The 23373-nt window shown below is 41.9% G+C and overlaps 2 protein-coding genes across 3 annotated transcripts in view; both read left to right on the top strand.

Moving 5' to 3' along the window:
- The window catches only part of clasp1a (cytoplasmic linker associated protein 1a), a 96295-nt gene extending 86206 nt beyond the window's left edge, over positions 1-10089 (top strand). Inside the window, exons 38-44 of the mRNA XM_084907989.1 lie at positions 329-575; positions 2048-2104; positions 4229-4419; positions 4565-4693; positions 6210-6416; positions 6825-6941; positions 8090-10089. Coding sequence (XP_084764115.1) covers positions 329-575; positions 2048-2104; positions 4229-4419; positions 4565-4693; positions 6210-6416; positions 6825-6941; positions 8090-8176 — 1035 coding nt within the window. The 3' untranslated portion in view covers positions 8177-10089. The remainder of the gene's footprint in view (positions 1-328; positions 576-2047; positions 2105-4228; positions 4420-4564; positions 4694-6209; positions 6417-6824; positions 6942-8089) is intronic.
- Positions 10090-10214: 125 nt separating this feature from the next.
- tfcp2l1 (transcription factor CP2-like 1) lies at positions 10215-23299 on the top strand. Of its 2 annotated transcripts, none has more exons than XM_084907984.1 (15): positions 10215-10902; positions 11518-11666; positions 12901-12974; positions 15026-15131; positions 15837-15943; positions 16043-16195; positions 16307-16417; positions 17809-17912; positions 18242-18293; positions 18427-18520; positions 18712-18802; positions 19233-19315; positions 21104-21246; positions 21709-21760; positions 22934-23299. In XM_084907984.1, the coding sequence occupies exons 1-15, from the start codon at positions 10844-10846 to the stop codon at positions 22969-22971; spliced, it is 1416 nt and encodes a 471-aa protein (XP_084764110.1). In that variant the 5' UTR covers positions 10215-10843; the 3' UTR covers positions 22972-23299. The 2 variants fall into 2 exon arrangements, with proteins under 2 accessions (XP_084764110.1, XP_084764111.1); XM_084907985.1 differs by having other exon boundaries at positions 11476-11666.
- Positions 23300-23373: the final 74 nt, after the last annotated feature.

Genomic DNA, 23373 nt, shown 5'->3' with positions numbered 1-23373 from the left:
GTTTAGAGCAGTTGTGACCATGTTTAGATGAGAGGAGGGTGCTCTAACTTGTCAGCTAATGCTCGATAACTTGTTGCCAAGTTCCGTCTATTGACTATATTAGAACATCACATCTACTAATCAGTGCTGACTCAGCCTCTGTAGCCACTGCAGGCAGACTGTGTATGTAATGCACTGATTTGTCTTCGGATACTCTCTTTGTTTTTGTGAGGCTTGTGTCATTTTTTGCATATTGTTTGGTTTGCTTTCATATTTTTATGGTTATTTGAAGCTAAAATGGCTCCAGATCTTCTTTATACCACTGCCTAATCCCTCTCCCATCTCGCAGGCAGGGAGAGAAGGAGTAGCTTCCTCTCCTGGGTCTGATGCCCGGCTCGGCTTAGACGTGGTGGAAGGCGGTCGCACTGCCTTGGACAACAAAACTTCACTGCTCAACACGCCATCGCCGCGCTCCTTCTCTGGGCCGCGGACTCGAGAATTTGCCCCATACGGCTACGGAGAAACCATTTGCACGTACGACAAGAGCGCCCTGAAGGAGGCCGTGTTCGATGATGATGTGGAACAGTTCAGAGACTGTGAGTTTTTATGATTTTATGTTTTTATGTTTACAGCTCAAAGCACCTATGTACCCCAGTCACACGTGCATTAGCTGTTAGAATTTGTTATGTGGCTCAACAAACAACCAACATGCCTCTGAAAATGGTCAGGTACAAGGACTGGACTGAAAAAGTTAAAAAGTAGCCAGTGTAGTAAGAAACACTTCCAGAAAGACCTCCAGAAAGCCTGGATAACTGTTGCTAAAGAGCACTTTAAAAATTACTTGCTTGAAAGCAACATTTCAAAAAATGAGGGGTGACTGAAGACTATTGCACAGTACTGTATCTGCTCGTGGCATCATGACAAGATCTAGTAATGTCAGCCAGCTGCGTTTTTCTTCTGGTTGGCGATGTAGTTCGATACAAAGAAAACATCTCAGGCAGTCTTTTTATGTGGTCCAAGCTCCATGAGATGAGCACCATTTAGTTTCTTTATACTGAAGAGAAGGCAGACTTATCCACAACTGATATATCCAAAACTGGAGTACCCTTACCAAAACACTCCAGGTCACACATGGGCAAAACAAAGCCCGAGGGCCGCACCCCTGCACACCGAGTCAATCCGGCCCTCAGCATCCTCAAGCAAAACAGGTTCCAAAACACGAATAAGAAGCAGCTTAAGGCTGGAACTGACCTACAGAGGAAAATGTAGACCGCTTTAAATGTTCATAGAGTCTTCATATTATTAACTTTTTACTTTTTCCCCAGAAATGTATCAGTTCAATTATTCAGTTTGTGGTCCTTCGCGTATTTAACCTTAGCAAAAATAATGTCACCCACTCCCCATCTATACAACAAGTATTTAGTTAGTAGTTTAGTAGTTTAATTCTGTGATTATTATACATTGTCTGCAGTGTGACATTTAAACTGAAATCTATATTGAATAAGCCTCGTGATTATTCTGGTGGTAGAAAATAGCGACATCCACAGAATGAGTATAAAGAAAAAACAGCTCTTACTGTCATATTGCATGTCAGCAATAAAAGTACGAAAATGTTTCTACAAAAGAGTTCTGTTAAACAAACATGAAGCTGTTAAACATGCAGGTAATGCAGAATAGGTCTGCACACGCTACCATCTGAGGTGTCCTCCTGTGAAATAAAACAGATTTAAGTGAGCCTTTCTTGTCATTCAGCCAAACGTCAGGTTGTGCATTGTGAGCACGTGATGTCGTTGTGAAAACACAAAGGAGCAACAATGTTGAGGCAACAAATGGCAGAATTTCCTCCATTTCACTCGGTTAGTTGTCAAACGTCATCCTGAACCAGCCAGCTCGTGTTTACAGCAGACAGAAGAAACCTGTGAGCCTCCAGCCGCTCTGTCGCAGCCGCTCTGTGCTTCACTTGTTGTTGTTGTTGGTGTCATCACATCCTTTTCTCTGCCACCCTCCCCTCCCCCACCCACCTCCACCTTCATCCCTCCTCCTACTCCTCCTCCTCCCTCCTCTCCAGGCCGACGTCAGGAAAGCGGTGAAAACAAGATGGCACTCTCCAAGGTCTTTGCTCCTGGTAAACATGCCCACCCTGCACCTCCACTCCACTCACCCTCCACTTGTGTTTGCATTCTTCGCTCAGCTCCCCTCATCGTCTCTCCATCTTTTAACTCCACCTCTGTGTTAACAAAGTCCAAGCGGTTCTGCTTACAGCTGTAATATTTGAATGTTTCTAATGTTTTCACTGCATCTAATTTGACTGTAGAGATCTATCGTATGAAAAAGTTAACTTTATATTTTTAATATTAACTGCTCAAACTGTAGATATCTGCATCCTCCGAGGACACACATTTTGAATAACATGAGGCTGCTGACGGGAACGGAAGTTTTCTGTGGGTGATCTACTAACAACGCGTGAATTTGATTTATGAATGGAATATCAGCCAGTTCATTCCAGTAATGGCCAGCACAGTCTGCCAAAAGGCAAAAAAAAATGGTGGATTAAAACTGACCAGATCCGATAAGTGAGGGGAAAACAGTGAACAGAAACATTCTGATCTAAAGACTTCAGCTAGAAATAGACAGGAACTGTGTGGGATCTTGGAGATCAGGGCAGCCTTTTTTTTTTTGTAATGAATACATTTGACAGCTGAGGTGGAGCACAGGATTGATGGGCTGTTTTCAACAGTCCACCTTACAGGACTTACTGGATCTGTGGAAGAACAAAAGTAAATGTTAATTAGTCACATCCTGAGTGATCCAGAGAAGTTCATGAAGACTGACACATGCATGAAAATGCCCGTTGTTCTCAGTTTCTTGCATGCCACCTGAGGCTGCAGGTATTTATTAAAGTCAAAGGAAAGAATCTGACTCACAGCTACCCATGCAACATAAACTGTCACGGTGAATGGAGTGAGCCGTGAGGAGAAAATAAACGAGGATCCACGTGCAGGCACTCGCTGAGATGCAAAGGTGGTTTATTGTAGAACAAAGGTGGAAATGGCAAAACGGAACAAAACTAATCTATACTGAGACAAACTAAACTATTGAACAGCAAACACGAACATGAAGGAGAGTCAGCAAAGGCATATGGAGGTTGATAGCAGGGAGAACACACAGATGAAACACAGTAGATTCACAGACAGACCAGCAACTAGTACACGAGTAGACACGACTTAAATACACACAGAAGAACACAGGGAGATTACAAACAGGTGGGGAACACAGCTGGAAGTAATTGACAAGACGAGACATGGGAAGCAAAACTGAATACACTGACATCAGACATAAACCTTCAAAGTAAAACAGGAAACAAGAGACAATTCACAAGACACAGACTAGACACTGAACTAAAAGGGACACATGGAAAACTCAGGCCCGATACTGACACAGAACCAAAACCTAGGAACAAACAAAGACATCAAGAAATCAAAGATTAACAATACAAAACAGAAAACACTGGGTCACCGACCCAGGACCGTGACATGAAAAACCTATAGAAAAACTCTAATTACATTTAGTGCTGACTACTAAACATATTAGCTGTTTCAAGACAGACATTTCTATATGTTATGTAAGAGATCCGTAACAACAGCAGCATCACTCTGGAAGTAGAAAAGTAGAGTCTGTTTTGCCCATTTTATGAACAAAATAATGTTCATTAAAAAAAGTTTAAAATAATGTTTTATCACATTCCCTCAGTGCAAAAGCCAAAAGTCTTTGGTAGGCAGCAGGAGGAGAAACTCCTTTAGAGAGGCTTTCATGCTCTAGTTCAGTGACTTTTCTGTGAGTTTCTTTGTTGCCTGTAATATACTGATGGTTTTTATGCATCACCGCGCTCATAGCTTTGCGCAATTCACCTGCACCAATCACATGTCCATCTTGACTCTCAGCAGCAACGGTCACAGCCACATCAGGCACAAATCAAGTTTCTACGTTCAGTTTAAGTACCCTCCTCCCAAAATGTGGTCCCTGGAAAGGGAAATACATGTGCAAAAATACCTGCACCTCATCACACCTCCCTAGTAAAGTCCAACAACCGCCAAAGGAGGAATTGCAGATCCAAAATCTGGATGTGTGATTAAAAAAAAAAGACATTAGGTGTCTTTTAAAAACAAAAAAAGGTTGATGGATGATTATTAGCCCATGGCAGTTCAATTCAATTCTTAACTCTTTCTTCTTGTCCCCTCTCGGTGAGCAGTCGGGCAGGATCACTCAGACCTGGTGGCCGATCTTTTGAAGGAGCTGTCCAATCACAACGAGCGCTCAGAGGAGCGTAAAGGCGCCCTGGTGGAGCTGCTGAAGATCACACGGGAAGACAGCATGGCTGTGTGGGACGAACATTTCAAAACCATCCTCCTCCTCCTGCTGGAGACCCTGGGTGATAAAGATGTATGTAACCCGATAGTTTGTGTACATGTAAATCCCTTTTTTTGTCTCCTTTATTTGTGTTTTCATTGTCTTGATTCAGCGTAATCTGAAGAAACTGAAGGTAGTTTTGTGTGGATGATATTCTTTGTGTTCCCATTTCCTGCAGCACACCATTCGAGCTCTGGCTCTGCGAGTGCTGAAGGAAATTCTGAGGAATCAGCCTGCCCGCTTTAAAAACTATGCCGAGCTGACCATCATGAAGACGCTGGAGGCGCACAAAGACTCTCACAAGGAGGTACGCAGCTCCCACCACTCAGCTAAAAGCACCGAAGGCACCGAGCATGATTTTTGTTTCATAAAGTCGTCATCGATATCTGAATGTGGCCGTGCCGTGTTGAAAGTGATGCGGTTCTCATGTCTTTAAAGACTGAGTAGCGTGTTCACTTAAACATGAAGGAGCACATGTGAGAAAGACGAATGCCATTCATGATACATAAACAAAAAGCCTGCAGTCAATGAGATTAATGATTATTGGTTTCTAATAATTTCTAATCCCTCTTGTAGCTCACAATAACCTCATAATTAATACTTTACAGAGTGGTTATCGATATGAGCACTGAAATAAGTGAAGACAATAAGTCCAACCTTCGACCCTTCACTCCAGCAGTTATTCAGGGTTACTTGTAGAGAAATTTTCCATTCATGTCGGTCAGGTGTGCAGCAGGGGTACAGAGTGTGGGTAAACACAGATCACGTGTTGATAGCAAATTGAACATAAAATACACAAAAATGCACTCAACCAACCTGAGATGAAATGTGCAGATAACCAAAAAAACCATATCGATCACAGAAATTTAGTTTTTCAGCATGAATGAATAATATCCTGCTGAAGAAGTGTAAAGTGTGCTGAAGTAAAGCACTCTTTAAAGGGGTTCATAAATCCCAGACGTTTTTATTCTTTATCTTTAAACTTTCCCTTTTTTTTATTTTGCTTTTTCTGTATTCAGTTTTTCAATAATTGCGTTAATCTAAACGTGTGTCATTTTGCAGCCAACAAAATTTCACAAAATCTGTGAAACATGCAAAATTCAGTACTGTCCCACACTGTACTTACCACACACCAGAAGACCATAAAAAGATGTTTTTAATCATAGACGAGTCATTTAAAAAAAGCTTTATAAAAGCCTAAAATACAAGCATAAAGGTGAGGATATATTGTGGAAAAATATCTGAGTTTAAAGCAAGAGCCATGATAGGTTCAAGTATAAAATCAGGACTGAAAGTGCAACAGTAAGAATACATTAGAATAAGTTTAAAATGTAAACGTTTTCTGGGGAAGTTCTCAGATCGAAATCGGCCTGTAAACGTGACAATTTGCCAGCCACCAAAAAGGAGCGTTCAGTCTTTTTTGTTTTTCCCATCATGCTCCTGGTGGAAATTTACAAGAAGATAAAGTGTTGAGTGGTGGAGGAGGAACGCAGCTGCCTCGTTTCTCTGTTTGTTCTAGAAAAGTAAGTCAAAAGAAAAAAAGGGAGACACTGACTGACAGAACAGAGCTCCTGTTGGTTGTTGGAAACATTTATGGGATTGAAGTTCTCTACTTGAGCACAAAATGCTAAACTGGACAGTGAAATTAAATATGTCTGAATTTGGGGGGGAAAAGAGACTTTGGCTTTGTCTGACTTAGTCTCATGCCTGTGATACAGAAATCCTGCTGTTGCCTCAATAACACACCAGCTGATTGGATTTACGATGTGTGATATAAAATTGTTACCAGCCTAATCTGTTAAAAATAAAAAACATGTTTTTAGGTTGTGCGTGCAGCCGAGGAGGCGGCGGCGACGCTGGCCGGCTCCATTCACCCGGAGCAGTGCATCAAGGTGCTGTGCCCCATAGTGCAGACGGCCGACTACCCCATCAACCTGGCAGCCATCAAGATGCAAACCAAAGTAATTGAACGCATCGCCAAGGAATCACTGCTGCAGCTGCTGCCCGACATCATCCCCGGACTCCTGCAGGTCTGAGCCCAAAACAGAAGTGCAGATTTGAATGGAATGTGATTGTTTTTGTTTTGCAGGCTGAAAACTGATCAAACCTCCAAAACTGTGAAATAAAAACTCACATTTCAGAAACTTGAATAAACCGAGTTTTTAGTTTTAAATGTGTTGCTGGTGTACTCAGCTTGAATAACACAGACAGAGCAGAAACATCCGTGTCAGTGCCACAGAGGCTTATTTGGACAATGTTCATATTTGGACAGTGGGAATTATTTGCCTTATTTGTCCCTGGAAATGTTTGCGTGTACTCTGCACTCTTGGCGACCCCTCCCACGTTCCTGCTGACCTCGTGTGGGTGTGTGTATGTGGGTGTGTGTATGTGTGCGTGTACGCGCCTTTGATACCTGATGCTCCCCGGTCTCTCCGCAGGGCTATGACAACACAGAGAGCAGCGTTCGCAAGGCCAGTGTGTTCTGTCTGGTGGCTATCTACTCTGTGATTGGTGAGGAGCTCAAACCCCACCTGGCACAGCTTACGGGAAGCAAGGTACTGACCGTCGCCTGCAAGTCTTTCCACTTGCATGTCCTCACAACGAAAGCACTTGAACAGACGCTGAGCCTTATCATCTTCCCATGTTGTTATTTCTCAGCTGGCTCTCAAATTATAAAGCACAGGGTCATATTTGCCCTTCTAAAGTGTCCTTGAGTTATGTAATGGTTAAGGACTGAGGGTCAGGTTCACCTGACTGCAACCCCCCCACCTCCACCTCTCCCCTTTACTAACCACCACCTGGTCAGCTGGTTATCTAAACGGAGTCACCGCTGCAGTCTTCAGCTGCACTCTAAGATATCATCTTAGTGCTAAAATAACTTTGAGTGGATGCAGTTAATCATTAATAACAATCCTTCCTCTTATCAGCAGCTACATTTTAGGGAATATTTTAAAAAAGTGCCTGTGCCAATATTTTGTGTATGATTACTTTTGAGTTCTTTATCCTGTTCAAAGCAAATTGTCCCTGTGATGAGATTCTCCTGCAAAACAGTTTGTGGTTCTCCTACTACATCATATTTTTGTATTTCCCTCTATAGTTAACTGATTGTTACATATATCAGTAAAGATGTGGACTGACAGCCATTAGAATAACTTTTGGGGGGATTTTTGTTTTTGTTTGTTTCCCCCCGAAGGGTATCCTTAGGAAGCCGGTCACCAGCACAAACAGTCCAGGCCAGTTCAGTCCAGTTTAGGGACTTCAACTGGCTGCAGCTAGCAGCTCCAGCCACCTGTGTCGCTATCCACCTGTCAGTCAGGGGGGCCACGGCCCTAATTTTAAGTCTCGCTACCATACAATGGAGTGAGTTATAATTGCATTGACCACCTGTAGAGTTGTTTTGAAGTGGTAAACTACATAAAGACATTCTTGAAGCAGGCTGTAAACTTGTTTATTTCTGTTGGAGCGTTTAGTGAGTATTAGAGGAACTGCAGGTGTTTGAGCTTTTCATGTTTCAGCCTCACTCTGCTCAGTTTAATTGCATGACGAGATGTCATGAGTGCTTTCATCATTTTAAAGGAACCAGCCAAATATTGTGTACTTTTTGCTTCCTATCGCCCTATCTGACTCGTGAAGAAGTTTATTCCTCTTTAAGACAGTCCTGTGCTGATATAAAGAGTAATTTCTCAATTCTTTCCTTTTGCAGATGAAGTTACTGAACCTGTACATCAAGCGTGCTCAGACGACAAACAGCAATAGCAGCAGTTCCTCAGATGTCTCCTCTCACAGTTAATGGAGGTGGTTTCATCCATTCCAAGACTCCAGATCAGACTTCTCTGTCTCTGAGCATGACCCTCCTCATCACGGCTCTGCAGCTCATCCTCTCGACTCATTTTGTTCCTTCGTGTCATCCGCCTCCGCTCTGGAAATATCTGAACCGGACTGCTGTCCTGGTTTCAAGTTGGTGGGGAAGGATTGGACACATTTGGATTTTTGGATTTAGGATATGGCGCTTTCTCCTCCTACTGTGGGTCCCACCATCTCCACATCAGCTCCAATCTGTTTCTCCTTCATCACTTCTGCTTTTAGATTTGTTTCTATAAGTGTAAAATATTCACATCAAAGAAATGTTTCAGATCATCTTCAGTTTGGGATGAAATGTCATTTGGCTGGCCCAGTGATGGCAACAAGCCCATAAAGTGTGCAGTGAATTCTGTTTTAAGGGCATGAAGACCAAATATTGCAAGGCGGAAAAAAAATTAGAAATGGACAGAAACACAAAACGAGGAAGTCCTATGTGAGCATTTTAGTTCAAGGCTCATATTTGATTGTAATTTCTTTTTTTTTTTATGTGCTCGTTTCTCTTTAGGAGTGGCTTAAAACCCAAACTGTCACGATTACAAAACAGATCTCATGTCTAAACAGAACTGACAATCCTTCACATTTCGTGCAGATCTTTTAACAGAGAACACAAACCACCGTCGCTACATGGAGTGGAAGCTAAGCCTGTTAAAAGCCGTAACGTTTGTGTCGTTTTTAACTTCCTGCTTCTATTTGTGTCTGAGCACTTTGTAAATACAGCAGATGAGGAGTTGGGGGAGAACAGGCCTTACATTTGTGGACTGCGGAGAGTGAACGGGATGTACGGCGCCGTCACTCTCGGCTCTTTAAAAAAAAGAAAAGAAAGAAAAACAAACAAAAAAATGTGAATCTGCAGCAGAAGCGTCCCCAGCGGGCCGCGTCGCTCTCAGACTTGTGACCGTGCAAACACAGTATTACTCGTTTCCTCTTTCACAGCTTCTGCAATAACCACAAAGAAATCAAAGGTGTTTTGTACATACACTTTCTGACCGCTGCTTCACGGAAAAGCAGACTTTTTATTTTTTTGGCTTGCATGAACCTGCGGCACGCGTCAACTCAGTGCTGCGCGGAGAGCCCGGAGCTTCTTCGGCTGTTAAAGTGCACTTTTAACATCATGAGATCACTCGACTCTGAGGAGGCGCTCGTACGGAAAAGGTACACACTCTGTGTTTAATTTATTCTGCTGTAAAGTTTTAAGTGGTGGATTCCTGCTGTGAAGCACTTCATCGATTCCCTGATTGGGAAGAAGTTTCTCAGTCTGATCAGCTTTTAATTATTGGACCTGATTTGGTTTTCATGGTCAGTTGATCTGCTGTAGTTTTTTCTTTATAATACTCTGAATAATGAATAATAATGCTGATTCCTGATTTGTTGAAATCCGCTGAGAATGGTCCAACTCTGCTTCTTTAAGGAAATGAATGTACAGAAACAACACAGTGAATTTGCTGGTACTCAAAAGGATTTAACTTTTTCTTTCTCATCGTCCTTCAGCACGCTCATTTAATCAGCTGAGTTTTTACCGCAAAAGCAAACCTGCAAACTGGTGAAAACCTACCAATCTTCTCGCATCTGTCATCTCGTCGCTGGATCTAAAACAGACGCGACGGCGTTCCTTACAGACTGTTCACTATGCATGTTCAGCAGTCTTTCTTTGGCTTCACGCGCTCATGTAATATTCACACCTGTATTTATATATTTTATTTGATCTTATTGTATTTAGTTCTGTCATGATGAACTGTACAGAAGGTTTTTTGTTTAGTTTTTTTATGTTAACATCAATGTGTGATCAGTTTGCAGCGATGTAAAAAAACTGTTTGCTGTAGAAATAAAAAGACCGAGAACTGATCTCAGCTCTTTATGGCCTTTCACTCCACATTTCACAATTCCCCCCTCTTCATCTTGTGTAACGTTCAGAGAGTGGATCAAAGCTCGGACAGCGTCGTCTTTGTTTCCCTCACAGGTTGGACCTGCATCCGAGCGCTGAGGTGTGCTTAGCGGCTCTGGATAAACATTAACCCGGGCAGACTTTGAGATGACCTGCTCTTAATCTGTCACTCCCTTGAGGAGCTATGAGGGGTGAGCTGCAGGGGTTTCTACTCAACCTGCTGAAACTAAACCTGCAATAAAGATTAATGTGCCTTTTTCAAATTTAAATATCATCATTTAATTGTCATTTAAGCTGCTGTGTTGGCTTTTAGAAATATCAGAGATGATAAATATGCTTACTGACATTCATTTGAGGGCTTTTCCTGTGTTTGTTTCCTGAAAGTCCCCTCTAAACATCCTCACCCACAGTAAGTGTTTTGTTGGCAGTGTCAACAACTGATCAACTGAAGCTGCTATTAATGCATCACCCGAGGTGGACATTGGTAGTGGGAGGTGTGCCGGCGCTCTCCGCCTCTCAAAGGTCATCCAAGGTATGCTAATGGCAGGCCTGATGACATCACTGGAGCCATATAAGGGGTGTGTGGCGAGGCTGGGCTGCAAACCTCTCTGAGCTGAAATCCGAGGAAGCCAGCAGGCACAACACTCGCGCCCTCTGCCTCCACGCCTTCTCTGTGGTCCTGGAATACAAGACAACGCCGCCACACTGGAAAATATGCTGTTCTGCCATCCCCAGCCTGAGTCCTACCACCAGCACTCTGCTAGTTACATTAGGTAAAGCACTGCCATGTTGCCAAGCTCCAGAAATGTCAGGATTTCACACACAGGTGCAGCAATTTACCAGCTCCACAGGTGCTCGCGTGGCTTTGGTAAATGTGCTGATTCACAGTGATTGAGGAGCACATTTAATGTGTTATTGACATGAAATGAGTTTTAAAAATGCATTTCAGGCGTTCGTTCATTCAAAGAATTGCACTCAAAATCCACATTTCAGGTTAGTTCCACTTTATCATGTCAGTTTGTAAAAGTTTCAGTTTGATTTTTAGTTTTGGATATCATGTGTGTGGTGTTTTTCAAAGTGTACAATTTAAGAAATTCAGAAGGGAACACTAATGGTACAGCAACAAAAACACGACACAGTCATGCACTTAAAAATCTGATCAACTGACACTAGATCTGAAATTAAGTTATTTTATCTTGTACTTAAGTTTATTTTTTTTAAACAAAGAAACATAGAAAAAAAAGAAAATACCCAATTTAGCCCACCTTTTTTTTTTTTTCTTTAATGATGTATTTAACCTGAACCGTGCTGCATGACAACAAACCTTTGGGCTTAAATGACTGAAGATCAGATGTGACAACTGACCATCTCCTCATGGTCTCCTCCAGAGAGGCGTTGGCGCCTTTCTTAAAGAACGAAGAAGCTCGGCTCATGGCTGAAAATGGTGCCAAAAGAACCCCGTTCCAGTACATTCTGTGTGCAGCCACTTCACCGGCTGTGAAGCAGCAGGAGGAAGCGCTCACTTATCTCAACCAAGGTACTTACACTGTTAGTCTCCGTGACGACTGTACAGACCGAAGCTCATTTTGTCACACGCAGTCCCAGCTGAAGCATGGGAGATGCTCAGAGTTCAATCCATTCATTTAAATACACTAAGAGAAAAATTAGGTTTGTTCTGCAACAGAAATCAGGTTGAAGTTTTCTGATGTTTGTCCAGTTCTATGGAAGCAAAACCAAAAGTCAAAATTGTTTAAATATCTTTACTTTGCTAGTTTTGAGTGACTGAAACTTCTGTTTGTAATACGCTTTAATTATTTCTGGATTGGACTTCCCTCTTTGAGGGTTTCTCAAAATATGGTCATTGAGGTTTCCAGTGACTCACATGTCAAACATGATTGGCTCCAGTTTGGCTCATTTGACAGACTTATGATATTTCTTAAATTTAAATATTAGTTACTGGGAATCGGTCACATTTTTTTTTCGTTCATAGTAACGTAGACTGCAAATGAATTTTGGACTTTTTTAGCTTCCATAGGTTCTGTCTTTAGACCTGGATCTCAGAACATCCTGTTTACACACACTCACACACTCAGTCTCTGTTATTGATGATTAAGATTTGACATGTTTAATATTTGAAGAATTTATTTATTTAAAGAATAAAGTATTCAGATTTATTGATTGATTTGTGCAAGATGAGCTTCTACTTGAGTGTTAATTTGTCTGACTTGGATCATCTAACCTCACTCATCAACCCCTCTCTCTCTCATGTCTTTTTTGCTGTTTGCATTTCACACTCTCCCCTCCTCTTCGTCCTCTTCTTCGTTTTCTGCCTTCTGGAACCTTCTGACTGTTTCCGTCTGTCGTGTTTGTCAGTGACGTTTTTATTATCTGTGCTTTATCTTCCTCTGTGTTTCTACGAGTTTGCCCTGCTTATCTGCTCTACAGTAATTTGTTTGCAGTAAAAACACAATGAAAGTGAGCTTGCTGTTCCACGCAGCTTGTGGCCATGCAAAGAGGGCATGTATTGATTAGTAAAGTTAATTGCCATCAGGGTTTGTAGCTTCGTTTTAGAAGCACTGACAGTTAGTTTTAGCGTCCCTCATTGGCTGTGTTATTGACATGTTGTGATAATGTATTATGTCTGATCAGGACAACGATACGGAAACGTTTTCCAGTGTGTGGCCTTGATATCTACGCCTCTTTTCTGATTGATTGATTTCCTTTTTTAAAAAAAATTTTAATCAGGATGTTTTTAATGTTTTAAAATGTAGGTCAGTCCTACGAAATCCGTATGCTTAACAGAAAACTAGTGGAGTATACAGATATAAGCAGCAAATATGTGAAGGTAGGTGTAAGGTATTGTGTATGTTTGTCTGTTTTATTTGTCTTTCATGTGACCTCTCCCTCTTTCTCCTCTCGTCTGTTCACTTCCCTGGTTCGTCGCCGGTCCCTCGACCTTCCCTTCCACTTTGGGGGTGCTGTATCGACCCCGAAGAGCTTGGTACTATCACCCAAACTCACCGCTCCTCCTCCTTAAACTTCTCATAAGCCCTCTACAGACGTGCAGCTCAGCTTCCTCTCGCATTTCCAGCGCACGCACGCACGCACACACACACACACACACACACACACACACACTCTCTTTCTCTCTTTGGTATGTCTCACCAGGCTTTTCTGCTTCTGTCTGCTTTACCTGGATCTAAGTCACATGATCGTTGTGCTTGTAATTTTTCTGAAATGTTGTTTCCTGAAGTTGAAATGGGAAAAATCCCTCGGCCTTGTGAAAAACAAATTTTAAAAAAACAAAACAAAACTAGCAGCTCTCGGGTTCTCCAAATTTCAGATGGCAGTCAAAGTTTCTACTTCCTCATTTAAGAAGAAGTTAGTCACACACTCACCTAAGAGTTACTTCATTTTGGTGTGAGTGCATCCTCTTGACGCGTCTCTGTCGTCAGGACACATCGTAATGTTCGCCGTAGCATCCTAGAGACGCAGGAATGGGACAGGTGGCGTCTGTGCAAACACATGACGTGGAGCATCCAGAGCTGTTGTGAGCTCTGCTGCTCAGTCATGCACGAGCCTCCCCCATAAATAGCCCAATGATACATGTCTCTACAGGCTGCTCATTTCATCTGTGGATTTGTGTCCTCTCCACGCAGATTTTAAAAGGTGGCTGTTGCTAAAATTCCAACCTGATCGAGCTCAGTTTTTTACAGATGAGCGCAAGCATGATGCAGTTCTATTAGCTGGTAGCTAAAGCTGTTTTACGCAACAGTAGGTGACTGAAAAGAGATCAGAGCTCCCACATGTCATAAGGTTTTAGGATTTGGATGAAAAAGGTTCTGTAAGTAAGTCTTCAAAAGTGGGGTTGAATGACGGAAGGCGTTAAATCCAGAATATTCCCAAAAAGATAATGCTTCGGACAGACATTTCTGTGCATTTGCTGAAAAAGGCGAATGACCAGTGGCAACACCCCCATCCCCGAACTCTGGAGGTCACTGGTTAGTGGACCCACCAATGACTGATACAAAAGAAATGGCTCAGTACTACTTTATAACTGAGCGCGGGGCTTTAGGTTTGTCTGCTTGTATTTAAAGTTGTAGCTGTGTGCTGCAGCACATTAGACATCACTACAACAAGATGAGACTGCAGACATCGTTACTTATATGCATGTTTATGTGTATCTTTACAGCCAGTAATTTGTATCATACATTTGGCATGTAAATGTTGTGGTTAGGGTTAATTAAACTATAAATGTCTAATGCCTTTAAGATTAAGGTACATAGAGTTGAACGTAGGTATTGATGTGTTAACATCAACACAGAATTGTGACAGCATACAAATTTCCAGGGTTATTGTCTTTCAGTTGCGAGGATTTCAGTTTAGTTAATGTCCATCGCATTTTTGTGGATTTTCAGAGGTTTGAAATGCCCAAATTAAATTTGGCCACAATCTTGTAGCTTTTGAAACTCAATTTAGCATGTCGCTAAAACAAAACCAGACCCTAGCCCCAGATGACCTGACCTGATGGATGCTCAGAGATGAAGCATAAACCGGTCCACTCAGAGGATCTTGGTTTGCAGAGACTGTGGGAGCTCTGTCACATAGAAGGAAAGTCACCAGCATTACTGCATGTCTCAGGTATTACATGTAGCCTGACTGACAGCAGGTCATTGGGCTTTTGTGACTACAGTTTTAACTCTTGACTGCTTAAGAATTGGTAAGAAAGAAGCTGCAAGTACTCCCTCCACGCCCTGTTTCAGTGCGTGTATAAATAAAACAGGGGAGCCTTTTCACACTTTGCCCAACATTCCTGCTGTTTAGCTTGGTGTGAGCTGCCCTGTGCTCAGCTCACAGCCGTACTCCTGTCTGAAGCCTGATCCCGCTTGTTCACAGAGCATTGTGCGTGTGGTTTTCCATGACCGTCGACTGCAGTACATGGAGCACCAGCAGCTGGAGGGATGGAGGTGGAACAGACCTGGAGACCGAATCCTGGACATAGGTGAGCTCACCATACCAACATACTCATGGATCACTGATACTCACAAATTTGTGGTGGTTCTTGGTCAAAGTCACTAGTTGTGTGTCTGACTGCACAGAAAGTCCAGTAATGGCATGAATACCCAACTACAGTGAGAGAAGTGATTTTTGGAAACTCACAAATATTCGCTCACAACAAAATTAAATATGCTAAACACCAACGATGAAGATAGTGCTGTGGTTTTCCTCGTGTACAACAGTGTGCAGCAGAAGTGATCCCATTATTAATGGCGTGTGGTGAACTGTAGTGTCATACTTAAGTATGAATGATTATGGAGCTGTGCTGGACCAATGCATTGACAGTAATCAATGACCAATAGCCGTTTGACGCGTCTCCCAAAAGGTAGTGGCAGATGTCTACCAGGAGGTTTCTTCCTGTTAAAAGGGAGTTTTCCCTTCCCACTGTCACCAAGCGCGTTCTCAAAGGGGGTCTTATGATTGTTGGGATTTTCTCTGTATTATTGTGGGGTCTCTACCTTATGGTAAAAAGCACCTTGAGGTGACTAAACGCTACAAGAACTGAATTGAATCTTAGGTTCTTAGACTTCAGAAGGTTAAACTTTTAAAATTAAACCTCTCCTCAGCTTCAGATGTTAACAAAACATAAATGTCTTCACGTGGGCTTTAAAATCAAAGCTGAAATAAGTGGCTGGCTCATTACTTGCAGATATCCCTCTGTCAGTGGGGATCCTGGAGCCTCGTTCAGACCCTCTGCACCTCAACACCATCGAATTCCTCTGGGATCCCCCGAAGAATGCTTCTGTTTTCATCCAGGTACACATTCAATTCCAGTCTCAGTTCCTCGGAGGGGGGAGGTTGGGGTCTTTAGCTGAATTTATTTTTCAGCTCTTCTCTATTCTCTTGTCCTTTCAGGTCAACTGCATCAGCACCGAGTTCACCCCCCGGAAGCACGGCGGGGAGAAAGGGGTGCCCTTCCGAATCCAGGTGGACACTTACACTACCAATGAACACGGAGAATACGTCGAGCATGTCCACTCATCCAGCTGCCAGGTCAAAGTCTTTAAGGTACAATACTTTATTTACTCTTACCTCATGCTCATCTCTGATCTTTAACATCCTCAAATCTCATGATTTACACCACACGTCCTGTTTTTTTTTTTTTTGTTTTTTTTTAAGCCTAAAGGAGCTGATCGCAAACTGAAGACAGATCGGGAAAAGATTGATAAAAAGACCCCTCAAGACAGAGAAAAGTATCAGCCATCCCATGACGCTACCCTGCTGAAAGAGGTGAGCCCTGAGAGGACCCTTTGTTTGCCTTCTGCTTTGACTTTATTGAACCCAGCTGTAAATTCTTGGGTTACTTGGATGTTTCTGGAATTTGATCAGATCTGAATATTTCCCCCCTCCTTTTCGTTTTGCTTCTTTGCTCACCAAACCATGTAAACCACTATTACGTTACTGTTTGTTAATATGTCACTTTGCTTATTGCATTGTTTTAAAAGTTTTCTTTCTTTGCTGCTGTCAGTGACTGAGGCTTTGTCAGTGCTAGTTTGTTATTCACCTGGAGGAAAAGAAAACCTGAGGAACCATTGTACTGGTCATGTTCATTACAAATATCACACATGACACTGTAGCAATACTTACCATTACAAACCATTTATAACACAGGAAGTCTTTATAGGAAGAAAATGAAAAGTGTTTGCTAAGTGTGACATAGATACTTGCTAACTAGTACTAAATTGGTTAAATAAAATCCTAAAATTTCACCTAATCAGGAGTTCAGACTTCTTGGACGGTCTGTTAGTACACTTAACCACACAGCAGCCACATTATTGGTTAAATAATCGCATTAAAAATGCTTCCAAAGGCTCCAGCAGCGCCTCTATCTGCGGTGAAGCCTAGCAGACAGCTAGCAGCTACAGCCACCATCCTCCTGTCAGTCAAAGAGGCCACGCCCATAATAATAAAAGCTTTAAGTATATATCAAATTAAAAGCCTATTTTGTTACAAACATATACAGATGTTATGAGGGGATAAATTAACTATAGAGACCAAAACAGTTTTTGTGTCAGGCTAAAATTCCTTTAATATGGGAGACCACTGGAGCTGACTCACTGCTGGACCCTCTGGTGGACATTAGTGGAACTGTAAGTTTTCTGTAGCTTTGTCTTTCAGCTCTGGAGTTTGTTAAAGTCGATTAAAGGTACCTGGATCTTTTCAGAATAAAGTTTTCTTCAGAGCTCTGTACTAGACAACCTGTGAAGCTGTATATTACGACACAAATGTCAACCCGATGAGACATTAACAGACTTTATCCTGGCGCGTGTCTGGTACAAAGTCTGCATGATGTTCAGCTGAGGCCATGTGAGGTTAGAGCTCTCTGTTATTGTAGGGTCTTTACATCTGTCATCTAAAATAACTGAAATATTGGTGAATGGCACTGCCTCCTCTACTGCCTCTAAATATCACATTAATGGAATGAAACCAAACTAGTGAGCCAAAGGAGATTAACTATCTAAAGTTGTTACTATGTAGACCATAGGTTTACACACATCTGTGATCACTCGCTGCACTTTGAATGTGATTTTGAATGTGATTTTGAACCCTTTAATCTTTGTGAAAAGCTTTCCACTTCATTGCACATCTTCTTCTCTTTCTCTCTTCTTCTCTGTGTGCAGTGCTCGCCGTGGCCCGATGCCTTAAACCTAACCAGCCACAGCACCAGCAGCACACCATCACCAATTTACCACAGCTCACCAACCTCCTGCACTTTCACTGAGGGGTGAGTAAGCATTCACACCACACTTTAATACTTGTTTGGTGGTTTCCACCGACATAAAACACATCTTTTCAGTCAAGGTCTGCAGGGGAACTGTGTTTTGTTTCAATTACGGGTTGAAAATTTGAAAATGTTTCTCTGATGTGATTGTGCTTTACACTCTATGAGAGTACTTTCACAAGCACGAACTTCTGCAGCTATTAGCAGATGCAAAACAGAGAATTTTTAACAGCATATAAAGAGCAGACAGATGTGTCTCAGGGCAGTTAGAAGAAAATACTCAACCAATCATCCCAATGTGTTCTTTCCTCCTCATGTGTGCGTTTCTCTAGCAACTGTTCTCCAAACCAGCAGGGGGAGCTGTTCATGCCCGGCTGTTCTGATGTAAGTAACAGAGACCGGTGCAGTGTGAAAGTGTTAATGTTGCTCTCTTATTCCTTTTAGGCCATTATTTGGAGACAGTGGATGCTGTGCAGCTATACTCATTTCAAGGGCTCTTCTTCTTTTTGACATGTAGCACCTTCTGCCGTCGTCCTCGCCGCAGGACACTCAGCAGTGGCTGCACCGTCACAGGTTCTCGCCTTTCTCAAGGCTCTTCACCAGCTTCTCAGGTACCGCGTGTGAAAAACACACCACACACTTTAGTCTTGGAACTTTTGTCAGAAAGCGCAGGCATGCAGTGCAGGAAAGACAAACTGAGGAAGAACTGATTAGTGTCGATGTGTTCGTCTATCGCAGCGTCAGATCAGATCTGCTGTAGATCAGGGCGGCAAGCAGAACCAGATTTCTGCTGTTGTTGCAGGTGCTGATCTCCTGAGGATGACCAGGGAGGATCTGATCCAGATCTGTGGTCCAGCAGACGGCATCCGCCTCTTTAACACGATGAAGGGAAGGTGAGCCATTAAATTACACTGCCCAGCCACACCCAGATCCATTTGCATGATTTACTGGTTGGTGCATCTAGAGACACAGGATCATGGAATATACAAAATAGGCATGGCTTCTGTTTCTGGATGTGAGGCCAGCTGAAGTGCCTCAAACCTGCATTCATTCTAATAACCAGGAGGGGGCGACTCCTTTGACTTTTAACACAAGTCAGGTCGTATGGAAGTCCACACAATTCTGGTCCTTTGGGATTTTCCTAAAGTCTAGTCTAGTCTCTTCTCTCAACCATATAAAGATGGAGTTGGACACTGATATGAGCCATTGTTTCTCCATTACAGTAAATTTATGATATCGGCCTCTTGAGCAGACTGCGTCTTAAGCTTTAGTGCTGCAGGTCCTTGAAATACATTCAATTCAAGCTTTTGCTCACATTTTCAGGTGTGTACAGCCCCGTCTTACCATCTATGTGTGTCAGCAGCAGGCCAGAAATCAACCTTCCATCAAACCAGGCTGTGGAGAAAGTAAGTGTGCAACAAGAATTTGCTCTGAATACTCATATTTTGTCCTTTTTTTTCAGTCCTCTGTCTGTAGTGTGACTAAATGGTTTTAAACAAGCAAATCCTACACACCAAACACAACTGCAGGTTTATTAAGCCCTAAATGAAATATTCAAAACTAAGACAGATGGCAGCCGGAGCTGGACCAAACAAGTCAGAGGACCTGAAGCAGATGTTAGAGTCAGTCCTTAAAATACAAACAAAATAAAACTGATGAAAAAGACTGAGTCCAATTAATAATACACATGGATGTGCCATACTCTCTTTCTTAAATATTGTGTTTGTAAGGGACCATATGGGCTCAAAATGTGGTCATAAATATTTTGTACTTGTAAATCGGTTTTGTACTTGTAAATCAGGATTTGTATGTGTGCAAAAAAGATTTGTGCGTGCATAAAAAAGATTTGTGTGTGGACTTAGCCAAAAAAAAACCCTGCAAGTTACAAGTACGAATTTTGACCCTATTTTTCTTCCTTTCATCTGATTGGTCAATGTCATGTCAATCACAAATGTAACAATCCAATCAGAGAACAGATGGGTTTGGCTGTCGGAGGGGCGCTTTTTTTGAACTGCAGGTCTTTGAAGGGAATAAATGCCCTTTTACATGCCAACCCAGCGTTTTCCTTCATCACCACGAAGGAAAACAGTCTGTGGTCATCCGAGTTTGGTGATTTTTGTGTCACAGGTTTACGTGTTTAATATAGGGACTTCCACAGCCTTTTCAACAGCGCTGCGGACCGCGGGGTGGGGGCGGGCAGTGTTTTGGAAATGACAGTCTTCATTAGAAAGCTTTCTTCGTTATGAATTAGCATAGATGTTTTTATTGAACATTTGAAGAACTAGCAAAAAAACCCAGAAACTCTTGTAGAGGACATAAAGTCAGAGATAGAAAAGACAAGGAGCAGGTGCATCTAGTACCATTAGAGCTGCTGCAAAAACCCACAGAGCCCAGCAGCCAGCGCAACAAATTCTGGATCCTTTGCTTTTAGTTAGCAGTTAGTATTAGCAGCACATCCCGCGTCCGATGTGAAAGGACTTTTATGCTGCGCACTGTGACTCACAGCAATGGTCCCGGGTCAGCCCTGACTTTGTGTTAAACTAATCCTAAAGTAATAATGGTATTTCTAACCACTGATATACCACAACTTTACCCTTTCAACAGCTACTGAAAGTTAGGGGACCTAGCTGCTACCCTTCAAAGACCTGCAGTTCAAAAAAGCGCCCCTCCGACAGCCAAACCCATCTGTTCTCTGATTGGATTGTTACATTTGTGATTGATATGACATTGACCAATCAGATGAAAGGAAGAAAAATAGGGTCAAAATTCGTACTTGTAACTTGCAGGGTTTTTTTTGGGCTAAGTCCACACACAAATCTTTTTTATGCACACACAAATTTTTTTTACACATACAAATCCTGATTTACAAGTACAAAATATTTATGACCACATTTTGAGCCCATAGGGACAGCCAATCAGGAGAAAATAAAAGGAAGGAACAGAGGAGGAGCTAAAGGTGCTTGTTTCAGACAGTCCATCAACTGAGGAGCTGCACCGAGGCTCAGTATAAGATAAAAAAGGGTTATTTTGAACTTTGAGTCATGCACTCTGTTCTACTAGTCCAAAAATAAATGTTTGTAGCTGGAACTGGGCAGAGACAAAATCCTAAAATATCAGGAAATCATCACACAAACTGGCAGAGAGTAACACTTCTGACCTGATGTGATCATTGTATGTCTGTCTTGCCTCTGCAGTCTACCACGCTCTGTACCTGGAAGAGCTGACACTGCTGGACCTGTCTGAAAAGATCGCTACACTGTACAACATCACTCCCCAACAGATCACACAAATCTACAGACAGAAAACCACCGGGATCCACATCTTAGTCTCAGATGAGGTATCTGTCCAGCACTGATTAATATGAGTGCATATCTGCAAATGAGTATGTAGATTCTGTAGGCAAGGGGTAACGTTCGGGTATCGGAAGCTTCCTGACTTCCATCTGTAGTTAACTTCTATTAACTTCTACTAACACTAACGCAGTCATCTTTGAGTTGAGTTTGATTAGATGCAGGTAAAAAATCATTGAGAAGAGGAAGAGAGAGCGCCTGCTTTGCTCTAATTCAGTTTTAAAACAGGATGCTATTGTCTAATGACAATTTTGTTTTTTTATTAGCCCCATAAGAATATATCTGCCTTCCAAAACCATGACAGACAGAACAGGAAGTCTCAGTTTTCCGTTAGCGATCATCAATAAAAGCTCCACCATGAGCTCCAGATTCCTTCCAAGTCCATGAAGTGCACTTTATACATGTTTCAGCTGTTTCAAGACCAAAGTGTGTGGTGTTCTTTGTTTCAGATGGTGCAGAACCTCAGGGAAGAAACCAGTTTCATCATCAGCACCATACGAGGTAAATGACCTTTATCCGTACAGCCCTGTTTCAGGGAACGTTAAGAAGCTGTGGAAAAGGGAAAGAAAAGCACTCATTTCCAAACAGTCCAAGCACTTAATTAATGTCATTCTGCAACAAATGCAGCAAATCAAATGCTGAAACGAAGAACGCAACCAAAAAAATCAGTGGTCACTTTACATTTAACGCAACAAAAACATTTTAAATAAATCAGAGCAGGGTCAAAAAGAAAGTGGAAAAGATGATGAATGTATTAAAAAACAAACAAACCAAAAAACAACTCATTGCATTGAACAATAATGTAAGAAAAATATTCCACAGTGTAGAAATGCTACCAACAGTTTGGGGATTTTTTTGCTCTACATAACATCATCAAAAGATTCAGAGAAGCTGGAAAGATCTCTGTACACAAGACTGAAAACCACTTTATTCCCCTGACCAATTTTGTGGAATTCATGCAGTGTAAGTCTTGGCATAATCACGGTGTAATACACAAGACCTTCCCTGTAGAGGACTTCGTCTGGATGGCTGCCTGTGTTGCTCTGTGTCTTTGTTTAGCATTTTGGAGAGGAAAAAAAAGAAGTTGGTTCAGGGGCAGCTAAAGGCTGGAAAAGTTGTAATTATTAAAGTTGTAATCCCAGAGCTGCAGATGAGTTCAGTAATCTGTGGGTAAACAGCATGAACAGAACTTTTCTCAATATAACACACAAACATAGGATTTCTTCATCTGCTAAATAATATCAAGGAAAAAGCTGAAACAGTGAATGTTGGTGGAGCTCAGGCCATGGCTTCATAGTAAGAGTCCAGGCGCTAAACTGGCCTGACAAAGTCCAGAAACCAAAGGCTGCTGCGGCCGCTGAGCAGCTGGTTTCCTGCAGCAAGCATGTTTCCTTACTTCCAAAGAACAGATGAAGCAGTTTAGTGGGAAACAGCTTCTTAAAGCTTCTTGTTGCTGCCATCAAATTCAAAATGAATAAATCAAATTCTTTAGTTTCAGCGTTTGCAGCTGTTTTATTTTCAGTGCTTTTGCATTGTTTTTATTTAGTCACAGAGCACACCAGTTCTTTTGAAGAGCAGTCTGTGAAACAATTTATTGATATTAAGCTTCAAGCTTTCATCAGGATGTTTTTTTTATTTTGAATGATCTTTAACTGAATCTTTGTGTGTTAACAGATGAAAACACTGATGGTTACCACGTTGTGTTAAAATGATCTCCGGGACGTGCCTCAGTGGAGTTGTACAGATTGTAAATACGTTTTACTAGACACTGCAATGATAATAATATTAATACTAATAATAATAATGTGATGTTTAAGATTTCTATCAAAGTGAAAATGCTTGACAGCTCTTAGCTTACTGTTGATTTTGAGCTTTAATGTTCTCTAGTTATTTTTTACATTTGTTCAGTTACTGATTCTTTCTTCATGTTGCAATTGGTGTTAACGAGCGCTGTATCATTCTTTAATATGTCAAATGCAATGCTGTAAATGCAACTGAATGACTCTGATGATAATAAAGAAAAATAAATGGAACACATCATCATGCAGACAAAATGAAACGATGAACAAACAAAACTGTATGATGCTGTTTTAATGAGAAGTGTGATCTCCCGC

The sequence above is a fragment of the Perissodus microlepis genome, chromosome 16 (genome assembly GCF_051167445.1).
Source record: "Perissodus microlepis isolate ML-2025 ecotype Zambia chromosome 16, ASM5116744v1, whole genome shotgun sequence".
Classification (NCBI taxonomy): domain Eukaryota; kingdom Metazoa; phylum Chordata; class Actinopteri; order Cichliformes; family Cichlidae; genus Perissodus; species Perissodus microlepis.
The sequence above is the reverse complement of the archived record's forward strand: the minus strand, read 5'-3'. Positions and strand labels throughout refer to the sequence as shown.

Bases quoted from the DNA above. Each gene is read 5' to 3' on its own strand.
- tfcp2l1 (XM_084907985.1), top strand. From the start codon at position 10,844: ATGCTGTTCTGCCATCCCCAGCCTGAGTCCTACCACCAGCACTCTGCT. The intron at 10,903-11,475 runs GTAAAGCACTGC...AAATGACTGAAG, and splicing joins CACTCTGCTAGTTACATTAG to ATCAGATGTGACAACTGACC. The intron at 15,132-15,836 runs GTGAGCTCACCA...CATTACTTGCAG, and splicing joins AGACCGAATCCTGGACATAG to ATATCCCTCTGTCAGTGGGG.